The sequence below is a fragment of the Oncorhynchus tshawytscha genome, linkage group LG08 (genome assembly GCF_018296145.1).
Source record: "Oncorhynchus tshawytscha isolate Ot180627B linkage group LG08, Otsh_v2.0, whole genome shotgun sequence".
Taxonomy (NCBI): domain Eukaryota; kingdom Metazoa; phylum Chordata; class Actinopteri; order Salmoniformes; family Salmonidae; genus Oncorhynchus; species Oncorhynchus tshawytscha.
Genome location: NC_056436.1, coordinates 3,081,974 through 3,102,655, shown reverse-complemented (window position 1 = coordinate 3,102,655; position 20,682 = coordinate 3,081,974). Strand labels below are relative to the sequence as shown.

The following is a 20,682-nucleotide window of genomic DNA, read 5'->3' as shown; positions in this document are numbered from 1 at the left end:
CACCTTACAGTGAAATGCTGAATACAACAGGTGTAGTAGACCTTACAGTGAAATGCTGAATACAACAGGTGTAGTAGACCTTACAGTGAAATGCAGAATACAACAGGTGTAGTAGACCTTACAGTGAAATGCTGAATACAACAGGTGTAGTAGACCTTACAGTGAAATGCAGAATACAACAGGTGTAGTAGACCTTACAGTGAAATGCTGAATACAACAGGTGTAGTAGACCTTACAGTGAAATGCTGAATACAACAGGTGTAGTAGACCTTACAGTGAAATGCTGAATACAACAGGTGTAGTAGACCTTACAGTGAAATGCTGAATACAACAGGTGTAGTAGACCTAGTGAAATGCTGAATACAACAGGTGTAGTAGACCTTACAGTGAAATGCAGAATACAACAGGTGTAATACAGTGAAATGCAGGTGTAGTAGACCTTACAGTGAAATGCTGAATACAACAGGTGTAGTAGACCTTACAGTGAAATGCTGAATACAACAGGTGTAGTAAATGAAATGCTGAATACAGACAGGTGCTGAATACAACAGGTGCAGTAGACCTCACAGTGAAATGCTGAATACAACAGGTGTAGTAGACCTTACAGTGAAATGCTGAATACAACAGGTGCAGTAGACCTTACAGTGAAATGCTGAATACAACAGGTGTAGTAGACCTTACAGTGAAATGCTGAATACAACAGGTGTAGTAGACCTCACAGTGAAATGCTGAATACAACAGGTGTAGTAGACCTGATAGGGAAATGCTGAATACAACAGGTGTAGTAGACCTTACAGTGAAATGCTGAATACAACAGGTGTAGTAGACCTCACAGTGAAATGCAGAATACAACAGATGTAGTAGACCTCACAGTGAAATGCAGAATATAACAGGTGTAGTAGACCTCACAGTGAAATGCTGAATACAACAGGTGTAGTAGACCTTACAGTGAAATGCTGAATACAACAGGTGTAGTAGACCTGATAGTGAAATGCAGAATACAACAGGTGTAGTTGATAGAGGAATTCTAAATTCCTTTTGTTTTAATTGCCAAAACCAATTTCGCACTCGTGTCTAATTCATTAATGATGTGTAAGTTCATTAATTATGCATGAAGTAGATCGAGACCAGTCTTAAAAGCCAGGTAAGAGCGTTTAATTCCAGAGAGTACTGAAGCATACACATTTTTCCACAGGTTATAAACTGAACATGACATCATCAGTTTATCCCCCCTCTCTCCGATTCTCACAAGAGCCCATTGTTCATTAGGCCTGGAACGTCTCCCAGACATTTCTTATCTGTCTGACAAGCCATAGCCTCGCTCCTCCGTTAACTTCCCAAGAGGCCCAGACAATTAATTTGTTCTGCTTACATTTTCAGTAACAGCTTAACCAATAACTTTTACTTTTCATACCATAACATAATAGTATTAGAATAAATGGTTCTAATCAATAATGTATACATAATTAATCATCTAAACTATAATTTCCTCTAACAACCCTCCCTTTGATCAAATATTATACATTCAATTCTACATCTAGTTTTATTTAATCATAAAAAATGAAAGTATAAACGAACTTAACTAACCTTTTTATAGAGGTTTATCAGATTATCATATGAATAGACACATAATCAACAAATCAATTATAAATGTTTATCCAACTCTTCACATTTCATTAATCAATTCTAACCTTAACTCCAACTGTTTTTAAACCTACATCAGAATCATAACTCTTCCTTCCGGATTTTCATCAGACTGTCACGTAGAGTAGGCCAGATGGCTAAACTGGATAACCTAACCTCTATAAAAATAAAAAGATGGCGGAACCGCAAAAGTTCTTCTGTGCAAAGGTGTTTATTTACAAGTGATTCCGGAACAGAAAATAACAGTACTGCCATCAACGTCTACCTTATGGGACAGCTTAACAACAATGCTGCCCCATCCACAGCTCAATCCAAAAAATCCCCCTTAGAGACTGGAGAGAGGCTCCTTTTGTAGGGCTAGCCCCTCCCCTCAGAACAATTAACCCTAATTAATTAATCAATTAACAATACAAACCTACATTTTCCATGAACTAAACATACTAAAGGATATACATTGCAACACGGTTTTAAACAATATCACAACATAACATTTACAACATTACATCATTACTGACAATATCTTTCAATATGCCCATATGCATTAATGAGCCATTTGGGACAGGCACTATAAAGCCAACCCAATTCCCTTAGCTCGGGTCCTTTTCCAGCATACCCAGAAGCTACAGAGATGGAGAGGGAGGAACAGAACAAACAAACAATGCGCTCATCCACAACATTGATAAGTATAATAATTATTGTATCTCTCAAATATGAACATTGACAAGTGTGAAATGCATGCACCAAGACAGAAGTTAAATTGTGTGTCGACCCACATTGTTAACTTATGGTATAATGGCGCAGGGAGGAGTGATGAATATGTGTGTGCGTTAAAGAACCAAATGCTGCCCGCGGCCAGTGACGGACTTCTACGTCACACAGACCTTCATTAAAAAAAGTTTAATCATGGAAACCAATTACAATCTAATTCCCCTTCATCTCAACACTAGCCTCATCAAACATAAATTCCCCACAAATGACAGATCCAGATTCGTCCACTTCCTCTGTAGACATGCCTTCAGTCCTCCACAGGTCAGAACCTGGAATCGGCCCATAACGCACCATCTGTAGTGTCATTGATCTCTCCAGAGTCCTGGAAACAAGGCCTCGCACACAGGGAATTAGACAACAGCCGCATAAAATTAAAACAGTCATGCAGGTGGATACAGCCCAAAACACCGTGATTATAACACTTTTCCATTTTCCAAATGTACTATCAAACCAATAGTCAGGGAAGTATCCACCCCAGAGTTTTCTGCCAACCCGTGAGCCAGGGTGGTCAAAACAGCTGAGGCTTCGGGCACTGATTCGTCCGGAGCTGTGCTACCTGGGATGTAAGACATGGTCCTGATTACCACGCCCACTTCCTCCTTTTATCTAATGCAATTCTATTCTGTCAGGTCTTCCAGCTGGTTGCTTCAGTCTGTTCTACAAAACCTTTAATAACACTTCTGGTAACTATAATTAATCCAGTCTACATTCTTATTGAGAGTAGATCACCAGAAAATGCTTGACTCTAATCCTGTTAGTATCTGATTTCTTGCCTTGAACTCATCCGGCACACCTCGTGGAACCCCAATGTTATCAATATATACTCTGTCATCAAAAGACCCAGATGGAGAATCTCTTCTCTCTCGTTTGGCTAACTTCATGTCTTGGTGTTGTATGAGTGTAAAAGGTATTCCTAACCAGTCCAATCAGTCGGCAATACTGGCCACAAACTCATTCCCCCGCACAACCACCAGATGGCGACACTGGCCCATTTTATTTTATTGAAATCCCCAGAGTTCAACCAGCCTGTCAATTCAGACATGGTCTCGTCAGTGGTCATATTCTCTGTACTAACTTGGTTCCTGGGGATATAAATAGTGCAAATCAATACAACTGTCATTATCTGGCATTCCTGCTTTCATGAACAGCTTTACCATACATGCCATTCCCTTAGGGGAATTAATTCCGTTCAGTGGGAAAGGGATAGTTGTTAACTGGGGTTTAGCATTCGCACAGGCATAACATTCTTCTTTAGCCACTGATCTGGCCATATATTGAATCCATTCCAACCATAAGTTGGACTCCCCAAACCCAGTCTCCACCTCTATAACTTCTTTAAGGTCTTTGGTCTGAACTATTCGTACTGGTCCTTTACCCTGGATGATTACACTAGGAATAGCCGTTGTTAGAGGGGTTGGTTGAACTTCGGCCAATCATATTCTCCTTATCGACTCTAACTTCTGCCACCTGGAACGGTACCATAGTATCAGTTGAAAACTGGTCGAAGCCCACATACCATAACCCGAGGTCCTGAGTATTGACCGCCTTAATGTAAATTCGCACCTTTATACAATACTTCCTCTGCTCGGGAACACAGTCCAAAACGCCAACCCTTACTATACTCCACCTGGTCCCAAATTGAGTGTATGGGTTTACGTAGCCATCCCTTTCAGTGTGAGCTATGACCTGTGTCCACGATCAATATGGGAACCTGCACTGATATCTCTTCTATTTTGGAACAAAATCCTCACCGTCTAAACCATGGGTCAAATTACCACTCTCCGCATATCTAGTAGGACGTGCTGTATCAGGAATATGTCACCCACGATAAGACAGCTCAGACGAACAGCTTCCATGTGAAACCCCACCCTTTCCCCGAGAACACATCACTAGCAAGAGCCAGACACATCTTCACTTCTATGAACAAAAACAGGGGTGACAGGACAGGGAGGGTTACTTCATTCGAGAGATGTCAATTTAAATCTTACACAAGACAGTATACAGAATTGTCCATTACATATTTTTGTTGGCTCAAAATATGTTATCTTCCCCTATTTATTCTCAATGATGAATATGACTTTCTCTCTGTTACAATACCAACTCCCTAATAGCCCATTCAAAAAAACTTCACAGCTAATTGTTATAAGACGGAATCCTGAACCACTTTCTCATTTGCGGTTCAAACAGTTATTCTAAACTCTCAACCAAAACTGCTTCATTTCTAATGAATTTACCTTAAAACTAGTAACTCAATATGACCCCATTCATTATACAAAGGACTCTCCCCTGAGGCTGATCAGACCTCAGAAGCCAGTCATGATAAGGTCAAAAGGTCATACCATATTAGACATAAAGATCCCTTTATCCTTACAATAGAAATAGTCACCTGTGTGAGCGTGCCTCTAAAACCTAATGATAATTCCCCTTTGACTCAAATCAATAATCGTCTACGGATATGTTTACTTAAATGACCATGCTACCTTTAGATACAATTAACCCGATAACATTATTATTCAATGCATTACTTTTTCTCTCTGGCGCAAATGTCGTACATTTCGCAGTGTAAGGAATCCGTAATTTAATCCCCGATATTTAATAAATATGTATTCGCATTCTCTCATGGCTCCTTTAATTTACTTATTTTGGGTAACTCTCATCCGTTCCGGAACAAAGAGTTCTATCTAAAACCCGCCAGAACACACTGTTCAACTAAGTTAAATCAAACCCTAAAATTGACTATAACCAATAAACGAATAAACAAACACTTTTATCTCAACTTCTGAAAGGTTACTCGAAGCCTCGATACACACACTAACAGCCATACAGTTTGCTCCGTTATCCCCAGTCCCTGGTGACAAAAGTGTCTCGCTAGTGACGTCATCATCAAGCGCTCAACCTGCCAATTTGTAGCGACTTCAAATGGATTGTAAATAATTCTTGTTCGATTAACCAAACCTAATTTATCACATCTGTTCAAATCCTGAATTATAATTTACCACCCCAACCAACATCTCTAAATTCGCCAATTTTATAAAAGCGTTTCGATGGGCATAAATCATAATTGTCTCTTTGTTATCATTTAGAATCCATTTTGCTCTAAATACCTGTCTCGTCTTTGACTTAGTATTTTAATTACAACTCTATTCCCAATACGTTATTCACTTGTCTAATTACAAACTCAGACTAGCTTTAGTGAGTGCACGCCTCAAAAATGCCTTGTCTCTGGGAACAGGGAAATCCCCTTAACCCAAACTTTCACTCCTACAACGACACCCAATAATTCCGATGATCCCTTCACATCGTTCGTTTTAAATCTCTTGATGTTTCATGTAACTTATTTTTCTATCTTCGATTTGTCGTCCCACAATATTTTTCCCACTGTCATACACTCAAACCCCTGTGATTGGCGTGCACTGTCCCTTTAAGATAAGACATTTTATTTGTTCCCCGCAATGAGGACGGAATTCAGATCATTTTTAGAATACGTTATTTTTTGTTCAATTTCACTGGCGTTACCTTAACCAAAAATCAATACTCGGAAAAACAATCACAACTTTTTACGATTGAACTATTCTTACCTAATTTATAGTCCAAAGCGTTGCACTATATAGCCCCATTTGAGTGTCTAGCAATTCCGTTGCTGGCTTATAGACACAAATCTGCCCGCCTTTGTAAAATATATATTCCCTATTCAGATTGAGTTCAGTTTTAAATTCTAATCATCAGAGTAAACCCAACCGAACTTCTCAACTTACTATATCCTAACATTTAAACGCCATGTTTTTGTGTTAAACTTCTCATGTCAATTGACTCACAAATAGCCACAACGTCCAGGCAGGCTGGAACTGCATCGTATCTCCCCGTTATCCCCTCCATTCAACTCCAGGCAACTCTCTCTCTTCTATGATACATCTATTTAACTACGACTCCCATCTCAATACATTATTCCACCAGATCATTTTGGGCGAAATATAGCGTTTTACATCGAAATTGTCTAGCCATTATTTTTAATGACTTCTTTTATCAATTCTTATCTAGAACACATAATATCCGTTCAGTTATATCTTTTGCAAACACTGGCGAAAGTATTTTTCAGGCAAAACATGCAAATAGGTCAATTACGATCTAAAATCAATTTTAGTTAAATACCTCGGCCGGGAACCGAACCGTGGATTACCGTTGGTGAGACTGTTGCGCTCACCACTCCCCTACTAGTACAATGGAGTTGACTGAGACTCTCCGCAAATATACCCATTTTCACAGTTATCTGTATTTGTTACTCCGACATCTAGACAACAGAAAATAGCCCAAATTTAAACGCCCAAAGTTTTCCCTCAGTTCCCTTTCTTTACTCGATTGTCGCCTCTGACTTCCCCACAGTTAAATTACAACCTGTTGACGATTTTTTCGTGGAGTGTTACACTCCCGGGCGAAATGTCCAATTTTGTTACAATTAAAACATCTTGTATTTTTCTTTTGACTTTAAACACTTATCTATGCCCTTCTATATAATTTTAAATTCTATGTGCGTGCAGTTCTATAAATTTGTAATTTACCGTTACTTAGTTACTTCTAGTTACTATTCTGTCTGCCTATGTGTGTGTCCCTTTAAAATTAATCAGTATGTATTTTCCATCCTGTGAACCGCGTCCATAGAAGACTTTTGATCGGACATCACATTTCACCCATAGGATATTCCTTTTGGGACTTTCAATGTTAATGTCTCAAATCTCACTACTCTAGACTAATCACTTATCATTTGATATTAATTTCTTTCAGCATTGTACAGGTTCATTTATTCTGTTTGCCTAGAATTACCCTGCCTTCTCACCAAGCCTAATTTATCCTCACCTGTTTTCATATATCTATCTGCTACTTTCCACAGTCCGTTTCCCATATACAGATAGACTATTAGGTAAAAACTTTATTTAGGTATGTTTATTGAATTATTGGCCACCCTATTTGTACGGAACACGCGTCCTAATTCTCCAATGCGTACTATATCACTCCTTAATAATCCTTCTGGTTTGCAAGACCAGGCTTTATTAAGCTCTAGTTTATTTGTTGGTAGCGCACCTTACCTCAGGTCAATTTCGGACCTGCTTCCATTTTATCGATATCATTTTGTTTGTTCGGAATATTCAAGCACCTATTATTGATCAAATTCAACTCCTTCATAACATTTTAATCAATAAATATCCTAAATAATCCCTCCCAAATTCGAGAATAAAAGCTACTTTACCTGTTGCCGACTGGGATAAGCATTGTTCGTTTGAATCTAGTCACCCTCTCTGTCCTCTGTGATAATACGCAGGCCTGTTTCAATTTTAACCTCAATTCAGAGGTCAGGTCTTTAGTAAAACGAGTCAAAAACGAGTCTGTGCACGATTTTCAGCGTATTACGTTCAGATAACAGGTATAACAGATATTTAGATCCGGCTCGAAGGACCAAATTGATAGAGGAATTCTAAATTCCTTTTCTGTTTTAATTGCCAGAACCAATTTCGCACTCGTGTCTAATTCATTAATGATGTGTAAGTTCATTAATTATGCATGAAGTAGATCGAGACCAGTCTTAAAAGCCAGGTAAGAGCGTTTAATTCCAGAGAGTACTGAAGCATACACATTTTTCCACAGGTTATAAACTGAACATGACATCATCAGTTTATCCCCCCTTTCTCCGATTCTCACAAGAGCCCATTGTTCATTAGGCCTGGAACGTCTCCCAGACATTTCTTATCTGTCTGACAAGCCATAGCCTCGCTCCTCCGTTAACTTCCCAAGAGGCCCAGACAATTAATTCGTTCTGCTTACATTTTCAGTAACAGCTTAACCAATAACTTTTACTTTTCATACCATAACATAATAGTATTAGAATAAATGGTTCTAATCAATAATGTATACATAATTAATCATCTAAACTATAATTTCCTCTAACAGTAGTAGACCTCACAGTGAAATGCTGAATACAAAAGGTGTAGTAGACCTGATAGTGAAATGCTGAATACAACAGGTGTAGTAGACCTTACAGTGAAATGCTGAATACAACAGGTGCAGTAGACCTGATAGTGAAATGCTGAATACAACAGGTGTAGTAGACCTTACAGTGAAATGCTGAATGCAACAGGTGTAGTAGACCTTACAGTGAAATGCTGAATACAACAGGTGTAGTAGACCTGATAGTGAAATGCTGAATACAACAGGTGTAGTAGACCTGATAGTGAAATGCTTACTTACAGGCTCTAACCAACAAGTGCAAAAAAGGTATTAGGTGAACAATAGGTAAGTAAAGAAATAAAACAACAGTAAAAAGACAGTGAAAAATATCAGTAGTGAGGCTATATACAGTAGAGAGGCTATATACAGTAGAGAGGCTATATACAGTAGAGAGGCTATATACAGTAAAGACTATATACAGTAGAGATGCTATATATGGTAGAGAGGCTGTATACAGTAGAGGGGCTATATACAGTAAAGGCTATATACAGTAGAGATGCTATAACAGTAGAGAAGCTATATACAGTAGAGAGGCTATATACAGTAGAGGCTATAACAGTAGAGAGGCTATATACAGTAGAGAGGCTATATACAGTAAAGGCTATATACAGTAGAGAGGCTATATACAGTAGAGAGGCTATATACAGTAGAGATGCTATATATGGTAGAGAGGCTGTATACAGTAGAGGGGCTATATACAGTAAAGGCTATATACAGTAGAGATGCTATATACAGTAGAGAGGCTATATACAGTAGAGGGGCTATATACAGTAAAGGCTATATACAGTAGAGATGCTATATATGGTAGAGAGGCTGTATACAGTAGAGAGGCTATATACAGTAGAGAGGCTATATACAGTAGAGAGACTATATACAGTAGCGAGGCTATATACAGTAGCGAGGCTATATACAGTAGAGAGGCTACATACAGTAGAGAGGGTATATACAGTAGAGAGGCTATATACAGTAGAGAGGCTATATACAGTAGAGAGGCTACATACAGTAGAGAGACTATATACAGTAGAGAGGCTACATACAGTAGAGAGACTATATACAGTAGAGAGGCTATATACAGTAGAGGCTATATACAGTAGAGAGGGTATATACAGTAGAGAGGCTATATACAGTAGAGAGGCTATATACAGTAGAGGTTATATACAGTAGAGAGGTTATATACAGTAGAGAGGCTACATACAGTAGAGGCTTTATACAGTAGAGAGGCTTTATACAGTAGAGAGGCTATATACAGTAGAGGGGCTATATACAGTAGCGAGGCTATATACAGTAGAGAGGCTATATACAGTAGAGGGGCTATATACAGTAGCGAGGCTATATACAGTAGAGAGGTTATATACAGTAGAGAGGCTACATACAGTAGAGGCTTTATACAGTAGCGAGGCTTTATACAGTAGAGAGGCTATATACAGTAGAGGGGCTATATACAGTAGCGAGGCTATATACAGTAGCAAGGCTACATACATACAGTCAGGCTGATTGAGGTAGTATGTACATGTAGATATGGTTAAAGTGACTATGCATATATGATGAACAGAGAGTAGCAGAAGCGTAAAAAGAGGGGGTTGCGGGACACAATGCGGACATTCTAGTGCTGGTACCGAAACCACAACCCTTGCGTTGTAAGCCTCAATGCTATACCATTTGAGCCACACGGAATCCTATGAATATAGCATAGCAAGATAACAAGATAGTGTAGAGAAATGCTATTTCTTATACAGGTGACCAAACTATTGTTAATACAGGGCTACGACTCAAAGTAAAGCCTGTGGGGTCCCCTACAGGGTAGCTCCCGCATTACACGAATTGCCAAAACCAGCGCACACACACATAATCTCCTTTGTAGCTGAACATTGTGTGCCCGAAGAGGATTCTACGATGACGGACAGACAACTGAGCCAATGGCGGAAGACTACAGACTACACCCCAGCTGAACCAATCCAAAGATCCGGTCTTCCAGAATCAACCTACTTTCTGTTCTATATATAAGTGATGTATTGATTATAACGGTCTCTTTGCCTGCAGTTCCGTACGAACCAGCGGAGGAGCCGTATTTACGCTGTTCTAGATATCTTCACTCTGAATAAACTGTCGCTTGTCATACAATTTACCACCTTGTCTGAATCGATCCTTGACCGACTCGCCCGTCTACATATCTAATTTCTAACAATAGCAAGATAATATTTAACTTGTTTAGCTGCCGCCTTGCTTTATCTTTCCACATAAACTGGCCATGTGTTTCTATTACAGCGTTTCTTCATCCTTTTTACAATGGTGCCAATAAACTGCAGAATGAAGAGTAGGATGGAGCGAATGAATGGATGGATGTTCCTGTCAGCCAATGGGAAACAAGACATACCCTAAACCCCTCCTATGTCAGTGAATGCGGACGTCAGAACCACAATCAACAGAACCGATAATTGTTCCCCTCCAACAGGATTTATATTTCTCAGAGACGTATCAACATCAGGTGGGGATTTTTCTTCTCTTACAAATCGTTTCCATTACAGCTGAAAGATGAATCATACACGTTTTTTGATGGAATGCAAATATATATGATCTGACTATCGGCCTAGTTAAATAACGGTTGGATAAAAAGATAATTTGCTATCTAGCTAGGTAACAATTCGGAGTAAATAGCTAGGTTTAGTTTTCCAGTAGAGTTACGTGCTATTTGCTAATCGATAGAAACGAATAACTAATATAGCTAGGTATCAAATAGCTAGGGAAGATCAGGTTTGATATTCGTATTAATTGGATTACTGGAATATAGGGCATTGACACTGGTCAGTTGTCTGGGACCCGACATTGAATCGCACTGAACTCTGTCAGAGATGAGCGTTTGAATAAGGACAGTTTTCTCTATAAGCCAAAATGTTGAATACAATTAGATATTTTAACGTACTTGACCAGTTTTCCGTACGGTTGGTCCTTTTTTGGCGGTAGGAATGTGAGACAATATATCCACAGGAAAGTATAATTGCATCCGTTTTTCACAGCGCTGGTGCATCGTTCAGATATATATCACATTAGCTCGTGCAGAAGATGAAAACACAGCCGCTCGGTAAGTAACGTTATGCGTGCACGTGTTTACGGTTGTGTACATGCTTCAGGTAGAAATATGAATGCTCTTCCAGCGCTTTGAAAAATTGGACATAATTATATATTCCTGTGGATATATTGTCTCACATTTCTACTGCCAAAAGGACCAACCACATGGACAACCGGTAAAGAAAGTTCAAATATAATTTTATCAAAAAATCTGGCGGCCCTTAAGCGGTCATGATAGGAAACTTTCCTGATCAAGTATTTCTACTTGCACATCTATCACTCCAGTGTTAATTGCTAAATCATAAATATTTAGCCACTATTGACCTATTTATTGCCTTACCTCCTTACTTCATTTGCACACACTGTATATATATTTCTCTATTGTGTTATTGACTGTATGTTTGTTTATTCCATGTGTAACTCTGTGTTGTTTGTGTCGAACTGCTTTGCTTTATCTTGACCAGGTCGCAGTTGTAAATGAGAACTTGTTCTCAACTGGCCTACCTGATTAAATAAAGGTGAAATAAACAATACAATTCAAATCCTAATTTCCGCCTAGGTTGGGTTTCCAGGCAATGCAGTCAGGTGACATTCAGGTGAGGCGAGAGGGCTGTGGGGGTCACAGTAATTGACTATTAATTAACACAAACACATTTAGTATCTCCTGGCTTCAACACAGCCTACAAGCCACTGAGCAGACCTTTGGAACATCTACATTTGATAAAAGTCTAATAAATCCATGTAATATATCCTACACCTTCACAATAAATCCATTATTTATTTTTAGACGGGTCTAAAGAAACATGATATGAAGAAAATGTAGTTTATTTCAGAAGAACAGAATAGCATACTCTGAGTTGTCCTTATGTTAGGTCCTGATCTGGCTGTGCCAAATGGCTGTGGGCTACACTAGTTCATTTAGCAGACAAGATTTGCTTAGAATGTCGTGGCATTATTTTATATTATTTTATAGTATGAAGAATACAATTGAACAAAGCTGTAACACGCACATACTGCTATTCTGTGTTGTTTGGTCAACAAAGAAACAGGTCCTCCTAGATGCTTAATTTAGAGTCATTAATAATGTAACTTTAGTTGTTCTACAAACGTTGGCCTGTATGTTTTTATGTTTAATACAATGTAAGGCTGCATGATGGGACTCTAATGATGATTTGAAAAAAGTTGCTTGAAATGCATGAGCTCTGCATTGTTTGTTTTTGTGAGAAGCACTTGATAATGCCTTGGATTTCCCAGCGGGATCCCGTTTGTGTGACCACGATGCACCCTAAAATATCCATACCTTTTGCAGCCCTTCTCCCTGAGTGCTGCCTGCTCCGAAGAACCTCTCGTCTCACTCACACGGCTCTCCATCACGTGATCGGGTCTTTCTCACAGACTGCAAGTGAAGACGGACACATCGAGGACGCAACTGTGCCCATCCTCATCCAATTCCGAGGTGCATATTGAAGATATTGGAAGAACTGTCCACATTTACTTTTCGTCAGGCAACAAGATGAGTAGGCCTATCAAACAGCAAAAACATTAGCCTATGTCAATCTACTATCCCCCATAGTACATATTCTGTGCGAGGAAAAATATATTCCAAACATAGTCTGGGACAGTTGTGAGATGCGATAGATCCCAAATTAATACAACCACTAGCATCAAAATCTTTTTTTTTTAAACGCAATGTGGCTGACGCAACAGATCAGAATGTTTAGCTTAAAATGCTGATGAACTATTAGACTGTTTCTTCACCTTATGTAAAGATAAACAATGTGCTTAATATTTGCATAATATTAGGAAAGTTGAGAAATAAATATAGTAGACCCAGCCTATAGAAAGCTGATGGGATCCTCTTTTTAATAGAGGCCATCACTCTGTTTTCTCACTTCACTCTGTTTTCTCACTTCACTCTGTTTTCTTCACTCTGTTTTCTTCACTCCACTCTGTTTCCTTCACTCTGTTTCCTTCACTCTGTTTTCTCACTTCACTCTGTTTCCTTCACTCTGTTTTCTCACTTCACTCTGTTTCCTTCACTCTGTTTTCTCACTTCACTCTGTTTTCTCACTTCACTCTGTTTTCTCACTTCACTATGTTTCCTTCACTCTGTTTCCTTCACTCTGTTTTCTCACTTCACTCTGTTTTCTCACTTCACTCTGTTTCCTTCACTCTGTTTTATCACTTCACTCTGTTTCCTCACTTCACTCTTTTTCCTCACTTCACTCTGTTTCCTTCACTCTGTTTCCTTCACTCTGTTTTCTCACTTCAGTCTGTTTCCTTCACTCTGTTTTCTCACTTCACTCTGTTTCCTTCACTCTGTTTCCTTCACTCTGTTTTCTCACTTCACTCTGTTTCCTTCACTCTGTTTCCTTCACTCTGTTTTCTCACTTCACTCTGTTTCCTTCACTCTGTTTTCACTCTGTTGCATACCTTATAGAAATGTTGCGCAACATTGGCTCTCATGAAGTGTTTGATTCGATTTTCAAACACATTTGCATTGATGTCAAGAGTGATTAGAGGGACAATGGAGTGATGAGAATCAGGTAGTTAGCAAGTTTGGTAGGCTACTAATGACCATCAGCATCAGAGCTCGGAGAAGCTTAATTACCGTGACTAAACGGTGACGTGGAATTTGACTACCTTTATGACTCGTGACCGCCGGTGTGGCGCTAATACGGTCACCGCAACAGCCCTTGGCGAGACCATGGAGATCCTATTAAATTACTAGAGGGGCTAGCTATTGTCATAAACCCTCAAAGTTCCAGAATGGGTTGAAAAACGGCAGCCAAATCTAGCTTCAGATTTTTACACCAAATAATGTGATTTTAACCAAAGATTTTTGGTATCCATTACTGGGAGTTCCAGGATTGGTACTGTTTGTCGTAGGCCAAGATGGACTCTTAAAGAGTCTAACCTTAACTTTTCTCCTTAATGGAAAATTCCACCCAAAAACTATATTTTGGTATTTGTTTCATTAGACCACTATTAGATCATTGTAGTCCCAGAAGGTTTTGCTTGTCAGCAATCAAGTTTTCTACATATGTAACGTAACTTTAGAAATTCAAAAATCATCACTGTAATGATGTATTTCGCACCTTTTTATGTTATTTTCAGAGGTAGACTGGCTCTGGCAGCAAACACAGCCAGATGCTCCAGGTAGACTGGCTCTGGCAGCAAACACAGCCAGATGCTCCAGGTAGACTGGCTCTGGCAGCAAAAACAGCCAGATGCTCCAGGTAGACTGGCTCTGGCAGCAAACACAGCCAGATGCTCCAGGTAGACTGGCTCTGGCAGCAAAAACAGCCAGATGCTCCAGGTAGACTGGCTCTGGCAGCAAAAACAGCCAGATGCTCCAGGTAGACTGGCTCTGGCAGCAAAAACAGCCAGATGCTCCAGGTAGACTGGCTCTGGCAGCAAAAACAGCCAGGACGCTCCAGGTAGACTGGCTCTGGCAGCAAACACAGCCAGATGCTCCAGGTAGACTGGCTCTGGCAGCAAAAACAGCCAGATGCTCCAGGTAGACTGGCTCTGGCAGCAAACACAGCCAGATGTTCCAGGTAGACTGGCTCTGGCAGCAAAAACAGCCAGATGCTCCAGGTAGACTGGCTCTGGCAGCAAAAACAGCCAGATGCTCCAGGTAGACTGGCTCTGGCAGCAAACACAGCCAGATGCTCCAGGTAGACTGGCTCTGGCAGCAAAAACAGCCAGATGCTCCATCTAAACTTGAACCGATTCTCAATTGCGATATGCTTCTAGAAATATAAAGCCCTCTACTTTCATATCACATCAAAATAAACTCACAATTGCAAAATACATTCTGTATACTGTGTTAACCCGGCTTTATCGCAGTTGCAGCCGAGAGTATTTTTCAGTGACGACACGATTTTGGTGGTCTTTTTCCAATACACACAGTTGTTTGGAGCATGCGAGATAGGTATAATTAGAACAGGCAGGATTCTTTAATGCAGGATTCTTTAATGCAGGATTCGTTAATGCAGGATTTGTTAATGCAGGATTTGCAGTAATGCAGGATTTGTTAATGCAGGATTTGTTAATGCAGGATTCGTTAATGCAGGATTCGTTAATGCAGGATTCGTTAATGCAGGATTCGTTAATGCAGGATTTGTTTGTTAATGCAGGATTCGTTTGTTATGCAGGATTCTTAGATAAAACATAGAAAAAGACCTTGCTGCAGATCTAAATAGCTTGTTATTGTATATTCTGCCCAACTTCAGTCAGGGTTCGCACCAAATCATGGAAAATAAGTAATTTCGTGCCTTAGTTGCACTTTTTCAGCTTCTGTTGCACTTTTCCACTGGGATGAATATATATTTGATCTCTTCATTGGGTCACCAGACAGCGGTCTGGCTGATGTGTAGGCTACTTTTCTCCTCTTTTTTTCCTGTAGAAAGTTCAAATTCAAGATTAACTTTTAAGCAAAACATTAGGAAATGTAGTTGGCTACATTCTTTCAATGATAAACATTATAAATATGATGGCCATTCTCAGAACACATCGTTATGTCTACTGCTCTATCACTCAGTACACTTGTTATGGTTTCCATCAGTCATTCACATTGTTCAGAGGTAAACAACCTGGCAGATGAAAATGCACACGATATACCTATTCAATGATCAATGAAATGGGTTAATAAATAGCCTAACGCATGGCTGGCTACTACTGCCTGCGTTCAGTACAGACACATTCAGATGAATGTAGGAGAACTCACTGTTCACCATATAGTGGTTCATTTTAGAGAGGAGCAAAGCTTCTCTCCTGACACTCGTCACAACATTTATACGATCAAAATAAACTATTCACATGTCATTTTGTTTTTCTAATGATCTGTTGCTTGGTAAACATGTCTGGGAGAGAATAAATAATATCAAAGGAAGCATGGGCTTGGATCACGACATGCCGCCGCATTCATGTGCTAGTCAGAACTAGGAAACTCTGAAATGTTTGACTTGCTAACTGGTTGAAGTTTCCTAGTTCCCGACTAGCACGTGAACCCGGCAATAACGACAGACGTCATCAGCAATGGAATAATAAGGACAGGTAAAGTAGCCCTACTTAACAACGCCAAGTAGGCAGACTAAAACGACCCTATGGCCTCAGCCAAGTAGGCAGACTAACACGACCCTATGGCCTCAGCCAAGTAGGCAGACTAAAAACGACCCTATGGCCTCAGCCAAGTAGGCAGACTAAAACGACCATATGGCCTCAGCCAAGTAGGCAGACTAAAAACGACCCTATGGCCTCAGCCAAGTAGGCAGACTAAAACGACCCTATGGCCTATGGCCTCAGCCAAGTAGGCAGACTAAAACGACCCTATGGCCTCAGCCAAGTAGGCAGACTAAAACGACCCTATGGCCTCAGCCAAGTAGGCAGACTAAAACGGCCCTATGGCCTCAGCCAAGTAGGCAGACTAAAACGACCATATGGCCTCAGCCAAGTAGGCAGACTAAAACGACCATATGGCCTCAGCCAAGTAGGCAGACTAAAACGACCATATGGCCTCAGCCAAGTAGGCAGACTAAAACGACCCTATGGCCTCAGCCAAGTAGGCAGACTAAAACGACCCTATGGCCTCAGCCAAGTAGACAGACTAAAACACCCTATGGCCTCAGCCAAGTAGGCAGACTAAAAACGACCCTATGGCCTCAGCAAATCAGGCAGACTAAAACGACCATATGGCCTCAGCCAAGTAGGCAGACTAAAACGATCCTATGGCCTCAGCCAAGTAGGCAGACTAAAACGACCCTATGGCATCAGCCAAGTAGGCAGACTAAAACAACCCTATGGCATCAGCCAAGTAGGCAGACTAAAACGACCCCATGGCCTCAGCCAAGTAGGACACTAAAACGACCCTATGGCCTCAGCCAAGTAGACAGACTAAAACGACCCTATGGCCTCAGCCAAGTAGGCAGACTAAAACGACCCCATGGCCTCAGCCAAGTAGGCAGACTAAAACGACCCCATGGCCTCAGCCAAGTAGGCAGACTAAAACGACCCCATGGCCTCAGCCAAGTAGGACAGACTAAAACGACCCTATGGCCTCAGCCAAGTAGACAGACTAAAAACGACCCTATGGCCTCAGCCAAGTAGGCAGACTAAAACGACCCCATGGCCTCAGCCAAGTAGGCAGACTAAAACGACCCCATGGCCTCAGCCAAGTAGGCAGACTAAAACGACCCTATGGCCTCAGCCACCCCCCTGGCCTCAGCCAAGTAGGCAGACTAAAACCTCAGCCAAGTAGGCAGACTAAAACGACCCCATGGCCTCAGCCAAGTAGGCAGACTAAAACGACCCTATGGCCTCAGCCAAGTAGGCAGACTAAAACGACCCTATGGCCTCGGCCAAGTAGGCAGACTAAAACAACCCTATGGCCTCAGCCAAGTAGGCAGACTAAAACGATTCTGATTCAATACAAGATGTTTGGAGAAGGGAGACTTGTGCCCTGAGACGAGTGACTGTGTAAAACATTCACTAAACCCTAAACCTCAACTAAACATTGTAATGAATAATGTAGAAATTGAACAAGTTGAGGTGAATAAACTGCTTGGAGGAACCCTGGATTATAAACTGTCATGGTCAAAACATGTTGATACAACAGTAGTTAAAATGGGGAGAAGTCTGTCTATAATAAAGCGCTGCTCTACCTTCTTAACAGCACTATCAACAAGGCAGGTCCTACAGGCCCTAGTTTCTACCTTCTTAACAACACTATCAACAAGGCAGGTCCTACAGGCCCTAGTTTCTACCTTCTTAACAGCACTATCAACAAGGCAGGTCCTACAGGCCCTAGTTTCTACCTTCTTAACAGCACTATCAACAAGACAGGTCCTAGTTTCTACCTTCTTAACAGCACTATCAACAAGGCAGGTCCTACAGGCCCTAGTTTCTACCTTCTTAACAGCACTATCAACAAGACAGGTCCTAGTTTCTATCTTCTTAACAACACTATCAACAAGGCAGGTCCTACAGGCCCTAGTTTCTACCTTAACAACACTGTCAACAAGGCAGGTCCTACAGGCCCTAGTTTCTACCTTCTTAACAACACTATCAACAAGGCAGGTCCTACAGGCCCTAGTTTTGTCACACCTGGACAACTGTTCTGTCGTGTGGTCAGGTGACACAAAAAAATTACTTATTGTATTGTAATGATTTTCAAATTGTATAAACTGCCTTAATTTTGTTAGACCCCAGGAAGAGTAGCTGCTGCCTTGGCAGGAACTAATGGGGATCCATAATAAACCCCAGGAAGAGTAGCTGCTGTCTTGGCAGGAATGAATGGGGATCCATGATAAACCCCAGGAAGAGTAGCTGCTGCCTTGGCAGGAACTAATGGGGATCCATAATAAACCCCAGGAAGAGTAGCTGCTGCCTTGGCAGGAACTAATGGGGATCCATAATAAACCCCAGGAAGAGTAGCTGCCACCTTGGCAGGAACTAATGGGGATCCATAATAAACCCCAGGAAGAGTAGCTGCTGTCTTGGCAGGAAATGGATTATGGATTCATAATTACAAAGTACAGAGTAGACTCAAGTTTATGACTATGTTTGTCTGTTGGACTGAACGGTAGGTTGTACTGACTAGACTGTCAGCGTTGGACTGAACAGTAGGTTGTATTGAGTAGACTGTCCGCGTTGTCTGTTGACTGTCAGCGTTGACTGAACAGTAGGTTGTACTGAGTAGACTGTCAGCGTTGGACTGAACGGTAGGTTGTACTGAGTAGACTGTCAGCGTTGGACTGAACAGTAGGTTGTACTGAGTAGACTGTCAGCGTTGGACTGAACGGTAGGTTGTATTGAGTAGACTGTCAGCGTTGGACTGAACGGTAGGTTGTACTGACTAGACTGTCAGCGTTGGACTGAACAGTAGGTTGTATTGAGTAGACTGTCAGCGTTGGACTGAACGGTAGGTTGTACTGAGTAGACTGTCAGCGTTGGACTGAACGGTAGGTTGTACTGAGTAGACTGTCAGCGTTGGACTGAACGGTAGGTTGTACTGAGTAGACTGTCAGCGTTGGACTGAACGGTAGGTTGTACTGAGTAGACTGTCAGCTCTCACTGTGTCCTCTCTATTAAAGGACAGAGCAGTGCCACCCACCAGTGCCATGGCTGGCATCACTATCCGAAGATTTGAGGAAGATGACAAGGAGACCGTGAAGGAGATCTTCACCATGGGGATGAGCGAGCACGTCCCTTCCTCCTTCATGCACCTCCTCAAACAGCCCCTGACCCAGATGATCCTGATGGTCACGTTCTGCGCCCTGCTGGCCAGCTCCAAGTCCGTCCTGCTGCCTGTAGTAGGGGTCACTCTCCTCCTGGCCGGGGCCAAGCAGCTGGTGGGCTACCTCTTCAACAGCTACATCGACACCTCCCTGAGGAAGGACCTCGACCACATCCAGGAGACCTACCTGGAGAACAAGGACTCGTGTTTCTGGGTGGCTGAGAGCGACGGCCGGGTGGTGGCAACGGTGGCCTGCCTGCCCGCGGAGAGGGAACCAGGCTGCATGGAGCTAAAGAGGTTGTCTGTACGTCGGACACACCGGAGGATGGGCATCGCCAAGGCCCTCAGCAGGACAGTGGCAGACTTCAGCAGGGAGAGGGGCTTCCCTGCGGTCGTCCTCTACACGTCTGTAGTGCAGACTGATGCACAGAGGCTGTATGAGAACGTGGGCTACACACGGGTCAGAGAGTTCGTCATCCCTGAGCCCATCGCCAAAATCACCAACTTTACTCTGATAGAGTTTAAACTGGACTTACTGCAGGGGAGGAAATAGGAGGACTGGACTCACTGCAGGGGGGAAATAGGAGGACTGGACTGGAGGGGCGGAAATAGGAGGACTGGACTTACTGCAGAGGGGGAAATAGGAGGACTGGACTTACTGCAGAGGGGGAAATAGGAGGACTTGACTTACTGCAGGGGGACTTACTGCAGGGGGAATAGGAGGACTGGACTTACCGCCGGGGGGCCTGGACTGCAGGGGGAAATAGGAGGACTGGACTGGAGGGGGACTTACCGAAATAGGAGGACTGGACTTACTGCAGGGGGGAAATAGGAGGACTGGACTTACTGCAGGGAGGGAACTGGATGGAGGGTAAGGACTGGACTTACTGCAGGTGGGGAAATAGGAGGACTGGACTGCAGGGGGAGGACTGGACTGCAAAATAGGAGGACTGGACTTACTGCAGAGG

General features: G+C 41.8%; 1 protein-coding gene across 3 annotated transcripts; it reads left to right on the top strand.

The window, feature by feature from the left end:
• The first annotated feature begins 10,508 nt into the window (after positions 1 to 10,508).
• On the top strand, positions 10,509 to 20,393 carry LOC112256967 (N-acetyltransferase 8-like). 3 transcript variants are annotated; one of them, XM_042325068.1, is made up of 4 exons: positions 10,509 to 10,894; positions 12,035 to 12,071; positions 12,785 to 12,931; positions 19,572 to 20,393. In XM_042325068.1, exon 4 carries the CDS (start codon positions 19,599 to 19,601, stop codon positions 20,265 to 20,267), a length of 669 nt encoding a protein of 222 aa, XP_042181002.1. In that variant the 5' UTR covers positions 10,509 to 10,894; positions 12,035 to 12,071; positions 12,785 to 12,931; positions 19,572 to 19,598; the 3' UTR covers positions 20,268 to 20,393. The 3 variants fall into 3 exon arrangements, with proteins under 3 accessions (XP_042181002.1, XP_042181003.1, XP_042181004.1); XM_042325070.1 differs by lacking the exon at positions 10,509 to 10,894 and adding an exon at positions 10,916 to 11,488; XM_042325069.1 differs by lacking the exon at positions 12,035 to 12,071.
• The last annotated feature ends 289 nt before the right edge of the window (positions 20,394 to 20,682 follow it).